This window comes from Antrostomus carolinensis, unplaced genomic scaffold (assembly GCF_000700745.2).
Source record: "Antrostomus carolinensis isolate BGI_N321 unplaced genomic scaffold, ASM70074v2 scaffold32150, whole genome shotgun sequence".
NCBI lineage: Eukaryota > Metazoa > Chordata > Aves > Caprimulgiformes > Caprimulgidae > Antrostomus > Antrostomus carolinensis.
The window spans coordinates 25192-34665 of NW_010286981.1; the positions used below are offsets into that span (position 1 = coordinate 25192).

At 49.3% G+C, this 9474-nt stretch overlaps 1 protein-coding gene across 1 annotated transcript; it reads right to left on the reverse strand.

The window, feature by feature from the left end:
- Positions 1-1699: 1699 nt before the first annotated feature.
- On the reverse strand, positions 1700-2666 carry LOC104532714 (G-protein coupled receptor 35; the record flags this gene model as incomplete). Its single annotated transcript, XM_010177987.2, has 1 exon — positions 1700-2666. A coding segment is annotated over one exon (967 nt), but the record flags the coding sequence as incomplete, so codon positions are not given.
- Between the last annotated feature and the right edge of the window lie 6808 nt (positions 2667-9474).

A 9474-nucleotide genomic window follows, 5' to 3' on the forward strand; every position in this document is an offset into this window, starting at 1 on the left:
CGGTGCGGTGGCAAAACGTGCCGCAGGCAGCAGTGTGGGGGCCGATGGCCTTTCCGAGGGTGGACATCAGTACTTGTGCACCCTGTGATGACGGGACCCAGATGCTTCTCTTTGGTGTCTTTACGAGAAAGGTGGCAGATGTTCTGGGCCTGCTCATCCTCTGCAAACAGCCAAGTCCTCCACCGCTCAACAGCATCACTGGAAAGCCCAAGCTGGTAATGGCAGTCACTGCCAACCGGGTGTGGGCAAGTGATACCAGTGTGGCAGTGAGCACACCATAGCTGTCAGGACCTCTAGAAACATGTTTAAGAATGTGCCCCAGTGGTATTTTATAGTCATTATGATGGCTTTTGCTGGCTGTTGGCTGCAGCACTTACAGTCCTGTCTATGTGAGCCAGCTGATGGGAACCAGACTCTGGCTTCCCCAGGATGTGTCCCATTAATTCATATTTCCCGAGCTCATGGTCACAAAGGTGACAACAGCAGATTGAGCAGCAGCCATGGGCTCTCTGAAGGCAGATGAAGGTCACAGGGGAAATTGCATCATTGGGCAGGGAAGACTCCTCCACACTGTCTCCTGGAGTGCTCTGAGTATTGCCTGGGGGGAGCTTGGAGGCCATTTGGGGGATTTTTCAGTATTTAGAAAGAAAAAAGCCCAGTCCTAGGGAACATCTGAATAACATGTAGGGGGTCAACCCACTCCCCATCTCCCCTGACTTTTCTAGGCTGCTGACTCATGGACAAATGCATTTCCCCCATGGAAACATTAGGGGTGTCAATGTGGGTAGGCTGCAGAAACCCAGACCCAGCTGTGTCCAGCTGTGGGGGTTCAGCTGGGGGGTGATACTCTGACCATGAGCTGTGGCCAGGAGGGTCCCGCAACATAAACCCAGGGAATAGCAATGCGCAGGTGGCAGAGGTCTAGACAGAGTTAAAAGGGCTTCCCCACAGGTGGAAGCAGCAGCCCCCTGGGATGGCTGCTCTAAGGAGGTGGCTCTGAGCCAGGGCTCAGCAGTGCAGCAGGAGGGGAGCTGGCAGGAGGACTCAGCTCTGAAATCTCCTGGACTTTAGGCCTTTATGGCACTCAACAAGTCTTGCTTTTATCTTAAAAGTGTTCTTTCACATCTGTCTGACTCATTGACTCGAAGGGGAAGAGCAGTCAGCAGAGTCTAGGCTGTGTTGTAGGACCATGTATGTAGTAATATGCTGGTACCTCCTGAACCTCCCCCAACCTGCCAAAGGAATATGATAAAAATGAAATGGATTATTTTAATAATGAAAACAACCTGAAATACACAATGAGGTAGAACATTATATATTCTTTTGTATATGTTGGCAATAAGAATCAATTTACTTTAGCTGCAAAATTAACTAAAACAGGGAGACATACATGGGTCACCTGTCTTCCTGTAAGAGTGACAAGTAGGTGCTGGAGGGTGGAAAGGAGACATGTTAATGACCAACGATTACATACACACTCACACATATCTGTGAAATAACTTATTTGTTTAACAGAAACATAGAGTATAAATCACAATTAACTTAGAATTGCTAAACCTAACAGAGTTCTCCCTACAGAGAAAGAGCAATAGTTATCCCAATAACGCTGAAGCTGTATCCTCTCTCGATGTTACAGAGTTATCGTAGGCTTTTGGGGGTTTGCTGTTTTTCATCCTCCATGCCTGCCCTGCCCCTTCCCTTAGCAAGTCTGTGACTGCAAGGGGTGGATTTGATCTGTTTTTTCAGTGGTGGGTTTGAGCAGTAGAAGAGCTTCATGGAACTCCTTGGTCACAAAGTAGTAGCAGATGCTATCCAGGCAGCAGTTGGATGTGGCAATACACCTCGTCATGGAGAAGTTCTTCATAATCTGAAGCAGAAAACAGGTAGCTCCAACTCTCTCCATTATGAACCTGGCAAGTATCCCAAGGTAGGCTGGCAGAAAACATATCAGAAATACAATCAGGTTCGCATAAATAATGTGAATAGCTTTCTGAATTAATTTCTCCTCTGGTGAATTTGTGTTCAGACATCTCTTAAGGTTCCTGATTACTTCTGTGGAGCAAAAAGTCAAGACTGCTAATGGAAGAGTAAAAACGAAGAAAATGGAAAGCAGGCTCAGAGCAGCAGGTGTGGTGGTATCCTTCTGAAAGCAGAAAGTGGCGTGTCTCTGCCAGAGCTGTAAGGTGGCACCAGTTATCACGGAGACCCACAGAAGCCCACAGAGAAGAGCAGCCTTTGATGGAGATCTGAAGGTGCTGGCTTTCAAGGGGTGCTTTATGGCAATATATCGATCGATGGAGATAAATGAAATTATGTAGATGCTCACTACCATGTTGATAAAATACATTGTCTCTATAAACTGGCAGAGTTCATCTCGAGTTGCCTTATTCCAGAGCAAATAAGCCATGAAAGGCAAGGTGCAGATGACGAAGCAGTCTGCAAAGACTAAATTGATTACATACACCCTGGTTTCTGTCCACTTCTTTATCTTGAAGAAGAACACCCAGAGGGCAAAGGAATTAAATAGTGCTCCAAAAAAGAAAATAACGTTATACAGAGCAAATTCAATGAGACGAACCTGGTGATACAGTTCTAGATTTGAGACACTGCAGTTGTTGGACACGTTCATTGTCCTGATGTGTAGATGTTGTATGATATTCTGAGACCTGAAATGGGAAAAGATGTGGTGAGGCTTTCCACCTACCTCTTAATAGATGCATGGCTTCTATAAAAAAGGATATTTAAATAAATATTTACTTTGTTATGAATGTGAATTTAAGTCCACAAAGCTGGCCTTCTCAGTCAGCCTGTAACTGGGATGCATCCTTTGTCAACCTTTGTTTATGTTTACTCAGTTTATGAATGAATATCTCAAGGTACACTTCCAATAGGACATGGCAGACAGCCTTTATTAAATAGGGGGACCTTGAAAGGAGGGCCGGCATAGTACTTAGAAAAGCCCCAAAGACAGCAGGGGCATCCTGTGACAGTGTGAACACTAATTCCTTAAGCCAAGCTGTGCAAATGAGATAAAAATTCCCCTTAGCTTGGTTTTGAGCTAGGCAGGGATTGCAGCAACCAAAGCTAAAGCCAAGTACAACCCATGAGCAAAAGCTCTTCTACCAGTTCTGCTGGCTTGGGAGACAGACTAGGAGGCTGAAGTGCTGCAAGGGCATAGCAGACGTCACTTGCTAGACATCCTCATGCTCTGGCTCTAACTGGGCAGGTTTCTGAACCTTTGGGCTGCCTTGTGAATCTGGAGCTACTGCTCCAAGCTGAGGAAAACAAAGCTGAATCTGAGTTCCTGCATCCCAAAGGCATGCTTGAAAACCTAAGGGAGTGAGTGAGGCATGGTGCTCTCTGCCTCCTTGGGAGGGAAATGGGGAGTGGAAGGATTAACCTGATTTTAAGCCCATTTGTTCCAGGAGAGAGTACAAGTCTGCAGATATAAAGCAGAAAGGCATACCTGAAAGAGGAAACACCACTGCAAAACAAGGAACTTGCCTTTAAGGACTGCATTGGATGCTCCCTGCTCAAGGCAGGCATCCTGCCACCCTGGGAAATCAGTGAGATGTAAGTAGTAGGTACTGAGCCTCTGTCACACTGGCTACTAGATGTTTCACAAGCATATTGATTGTGTGAAGAATGTGAGTTCATGGGCTGATAAAAATCAGCTTTCATCAGACCCCATCCTGTGGAAAGTGGCTCTCTGTGACGTGCACATGGAACAATTCTCTGAACTGGTGATTCTGTATATATGTCACTGAATTTCTGCTTGCATCTAAATGCACTTTGGAAAGAATTTAACCTTTTAATTTAAAATAAGTTTTTTACCACTCTTAACAGGAGAGTGATGTGATAAGGAATCTGGTGAAATCCTACAGTTTTCAGAGATGTAGGAGGGGACACCATGATTGAACATGCCTAGTTAAGCAGTTTCTTGCCTCTGCGAGCAATGCAGACCTTGTGGTCAGTTGGTGAGGGCACTGCCTGCAAAATCAGACTTCAGTTCTGAAATACCTGAAAAACACACAAGTAACTGACTTGCTGGCGGGATATGTAAGTGTCTTGGGCACGAGCAGACACTAATGTGACTCCTGTGTAGAGCTCTCTCCTATATCTTATGTGCTCAGGTCTGGGTTTCCCAACAGAGGCTTGCTGCCCGCTGCCTGCACCCTGGGAGGAACTGACAGCTGTCACCCAGGGAAAACTTCTCTGAACTACAGTAAGTAGCAGCAGGGAAACACCTTACATCTGGGGCTGAAGATGCCACATTGTTATGCTCACTAACTGCATGAGGCAGATGTCTATGCTGGCATGGCTGATGCCCAGGTTGCTTTGCATTGGCCCTGGTCTGCAGCACCAGCAGCAGCCTCCACGCTGAAGCAGAACGTAGGCAAACCACAGTGGTGTGCTCTGCAGCATGAAAATGCTCTGGCCAACACCACCTTTGGAGCTGGAGGTGTGGCCCAAATACAGTTCTCAGTGCCCAGGCTCGCAAGTGCTCCAGGCGACCGGGCAGCCCAGAGACTAGGGAGGAGGAGGGAGGAAATAAGCAGAGGTTTTTAAAGCAGGCCACACAGCACAGATAGCATATGGCTGAGCACAAGATAGCTTTAAAGAGATGTAGTTTGATGAGCTAGAATATCCTGTGACTGCTGGAAATGCTTAAAGTGGGGTACATGAGATGGCTGCAGCATCAGAGGGGCTAGGCAGCAACCTACAGCTGTGAGAAAAGGATGGAGATGGCTGTAAAACAGTGTCTTGCTGCTGCTGGAAGACCAGGAACAGGCTGGGGCTCAACAGACAAGGTTACCAGTATTGTGGAGTGTGTCCTACTTCTGCCCACCATAGACAGGAGAGCTGGTCAGCAGCTGTCCCCACCATGGAAGCTGGTGACCAGCTGGGGAGGAAGGCCAGGGCTGGACTAATTTCCTCCAACAGCTCAAGAAGTAGCAGGCTTCATCCTATTCCCTTAACAGAGAGCCTGGAGGAGCAGAAGCAAGGCAGAGGCTGAAAGCACAGTGGGTGTCACAGTAGCACCATGTTGGCAAACACCCAGTGTTTTCCCCAGTGGGAAGCAGCTGCACTGGAGGGGGGGGCTTGCTAGTAAAACCTCCCTCCTTGTGGGGGAAGCTCAGAAGTGTGGAGGTACTAGAGGGGTGAAGGGCGAATGTGGTGGGTGAAATGACTAAGGACAGCATGGGAACTGTGGTGGGTGAGGGAAGAGACCTGGAACTGAACAGAGGGAAAGGAAGACGGAAGATGAAGTGGGAAGTATGGGTTACAGCACAGCATCTTCTGCATCAGCCGCCTTCAAACCTGCCATCTCCACGACAACTGCCCTGATTTTCACCAACATTCCTATAAATCGAATGGGTAGCTGTCAGCAAAGGGTTAATAAATATGCTGCACAGGTATGAGAATAGACTTGGACAGGGCAGTACTTCACAGGGGTGTTAATCTAACCACAGGCACTGCTGGCCAGGCTTCAGGCAGTGAGCTGACCTGGGAGGGAAGCACAGACAGAAAGAGTGAGCAGACAGACAGCCTCCATGGCAGAAAAGCCCTAGGTGAGGGCCCTGCCACAGCACTTAAGTGAGGGGCTTTTCCTCTCTGTTTCCAAATGGCACAAAGAAGTCTGGAAACTGCCTGCTCTGACCTTGCTGTTGTTCACAGCTCTCAAACACAGTGATCCGAGGCACAGCACTTTTCTTTTTTGAAACTTTTCTTCTTTCAGGCTCTTCTGTCACTGCACCCCTTGAAAACAGTAATTTTGTCTCCCTAACCACAGAACTGCTTTGAAAGACCCTGGAAGGGGATGCAAGGGTTCATTTAAACAAAAAAGAAAACTTTTGGAATCACTCATTTCCCATGTAGGGATGAATTTAGCTTCCAGTTCCCAGTTGCTGTTAGGAAGTAATATGCTGTGATCTTCCAGGTCAAATACCCAGAGAATACCGTGGAGTAAGAGCAGAAAACAAAAGGCTCAGAGATCACAACCTGCTGCGTGGACCTCTGCACTGAAGGACTGCACTGCCCTGCAGAAACCAGGTGTTTAAGCCTCCTCCACTTCCTCCCAGCCACAGCAGCACCCTGAACAGCAGTTCAGAGAGAGCAAGAGAGAATGAAACAAAGTGATGTTACCTGTAGGTTTAATGCCACAAAATCAGCAGCGGGTCCTTCCGGAGGCAGGGTATGTGGGAGCTGGGCAGCCAGGAGGAGCGGGGCCAGCCAGTGGGGCTGGAGGACAGGCACGGGCTGCATGCGCAGGGCAGGTGCCCAGCACCAACAGCTCACCAGTACTTAAGGGTTTCTATAGCACCTCCTCCGCCTGCGTAGGAGAAGATTTTGTGTCAGTTTGGTCTTGAACGTCAATTTTCTGACCAAATAAATGGTGACAATACTTTCCAGTGAGGTCTAGCACCTCAGCATTCAGCACTTTTCTGTCACCATTTATTTGGTCAGATGCGATATCTGGTATTAGGCCACTCCATGCAGCTGGAGGCGCAGGGTCCTCCAGCTGAGTGCTGAGTTGGGTCCTGCTTGCACAGCTCTGAGTGGGAAGGTGGTCACACCAAGGAGCTTGGCACGTAGTGTAGGCTTTCTCTAGGCTGGAGGAAGTCTCCCCAACCTTCCTCAGATGGAGACTGCTGCACCCAAATGGCCCCTTGGAATGGGTTTGGTGCCTGAGGCAGGGATGGAGCAGGAGATGGCCACGATGAGGCCAGCAGCAGGGCTCCAGCCTGCACTCCTGTTTGAGCACAGGTACAGCCAGAGCACTTGGGAACTTCAGGCTGGCAACTGAACCAAGGCCTTGGCATCTCACGTGGATGGCAAAAAGCCTCACTTGTCAGCCCCTGCGTTGACAGAGTGGAGGGGGGGAGAGAGAGCTGTAAGCTCAGTGATGGGCTATTTAATTGGTGTTGATAATCAGCATGCAGTATGGGGAATTGTCTTGCTGCCCACTTACCCTTAGTACCTGACCAGCTGTAACACTTCTTTATTGCAGTGATACTAATTGTGGTTGGCTGTTCATAAAATAGTACGATGGGTGCTTTCCTGGCTACGTGAGCTGTGAGAGAAGAGAAGCCTGCTGGCTCGAGCTCGGAGGTCAGAACATGCCGGCACTGGTGTGGTGAGCGAAGGATGGCAGGATGCCAATGTGGCCCAGGTGTCTCTGGCTCAGGAGGCACCAGGTAGCATCAAGCAGAGGAAGCGCTGCAGCACAGCTGTCCAGCAAATGCTCTGAAAGGGAGAGGACCTGACAGAAGATCCTGAAGGTAAGACCCACTCAATGTGTGCCACCACAAAGCTTACACATCTTGCAGCCACCCTATGTGCCAATCACAGCCCTCAGGAAGCAACCAGGCATCCAAAGTCCCCAGGTCTGTCTGTCATGGAGGACAAATCACCAGTGTATAAAGCACAGCTGTCCAGCAAATGCTCTGAAAGGGAGAGGACCTGACAGAAGATCCTGAAGGTAAGACCCACTCAATGTGTGCCACCACAAAGCTTACACATCTTGCAGCCACCCTATGTGCCAATCACAGCCCTCAGGAAGCAACCAGGCATCCAAAGTCCCCAGGTCTGTCTGTCATGGAGGACAAATCACCAGTGTATAAAGCACCACATGCTGATAAGAGCCTCAGATACCATCTGTCACTTGTGAGGTGCTGTGGCGGAAGAGGGCAGGGAAGTGTGCTGATAGGAAACACTGCAGTGAGTCGCAGCACAGAAGATGGCCTGGAGGGTCACTGCACGTGTTTAAGGCAGGAAATACATGTGTGAAGAGAGGCACAAAGGAAAGGCTTTGGGAGATGTTTGCCTTTGGCAGCTGCATTTCCCAAACAGAGGCTGAGTTATTTTTGACTGGGAGCCCAGGATGATGGCCTTGTTCACAATGTGACTCAGGTTGGAAGGGACCTCTGGAGGTTTGCTCCAACCCCTTGCTCAGAGCAGGTCACCCAGGGCCATCACCTCCCTGGCCAGCAGGTTGAGGGAGGTGATTCTCCCCCTCTACTCCACTCTTATAAGGCCAGGTGGGGCCTGGAACAGGTTGCCCAGAGAAGCTGTGGATGCCCCCTCCCTGGAAGTGTTTAAGGCCAGGTTGGAAGAGGCTTTGAGAAACCTGATCTAGTAGAAGGTGTCCCTGCTCATGGCAGGGGGGGTGGAACTGGATGATCTTTAAGGTCCCTTCCAACCCAAACCATTCTATGATTCTATGATTTTCAGTCTGGTCTGGAATATCTCCAAGACTACCTCCACAAATTCTCTAGGCAACCTGTTCCAATGTTTGATCACCCTGAGAGTAAACATTTTTTCTTATCTTTAAATGGACTTTATTTCAGTTTGTCCCATTGCCTGTTGTCCTCTCACTGTCACCACTGAGAATTTTGTCTTCTTTACTCTGTCCCACTTGTTGTTTATACAGAAGGATAAGATCCTTTCGAGCCTTCTCTTCTCCGGGCTGAAGAGTCCCAGCTCTCTCAGCCTCTCCTCTTATGAGAGATGCTACAGTCACTTAATCATCTTTGTGGCTCTTCCCTGGACCTGCTGCAGTAGGTCTGTGTAGCCCCAGGTGTTTGAGATCAGGTTTGCCCACATCATACATGGGCAATGCTGTTGCCCCAGTGTGTCTCATCTCATCCTTCCTCCTCCTCTTCATCACAGCCCAGCTTGCTTTCCAATCCTGCCTGTCACTTAAAGGGACACAAACACCTTTGTGTAAGGGCACTTCTATCTCGAGACTGTTGCATGTACCCCTGACACTGACATAAGCATCTGGGCAGCACTCTGGACTGGCAGCACAGCAAATTCTTGAGAAGTGTCTCATGGGTCATAGGAAACATCCAGGTTGCCACACACACTTCTGCAAACATGTCCTGCTGTCTCAGTCAGTGCTAGGCAAGTGAAACCAGGCTGCAGGGAGCAGGTTGCCCCCATACGTACTGACACCGCTGTATTTACCAAGGCAGCCATGCTCACTCTCTGTCACTCACAAAGAGGTCCTCTCCCTGACAAGGTGGGCACAAGAGCTTTGGTTTCTCCTGCTCCCTGTGTTTGTGGGGAAAGCAAAGCCCTCAGCCTTGGCTGTCTCCACGCAGGCGGTGCCCACGCTCAGCATGATGTGTGAGCTCAGTGATGAACCCTGCCGTGCAAGGCAGGATGGGGGTGAGCAGTGACTCACAGGCCACATGCCTGTCACCCACCTACATGCAGCTGTGGTTGTCTCACTGTATGGTGAGGGCCAGGGAGCTCTTGTAAGACAGTGTGGCCCACATAGTGGGACCTGTCCTGCTGCCTGTTGGGCACAGAGGTCTCCCTGGGGGGCCTGAGTACAGTTTGGGGCAGCCTGTGGAAGAAACCCTGTCCATAGCCTAAGTCATCATTAAACAAGCTCTGTCAGCAGGGTCCACCCAAACTCTGTCATCCATAAGCAGGTCTTAAGAGGACAGGTAGGAGATGATATGC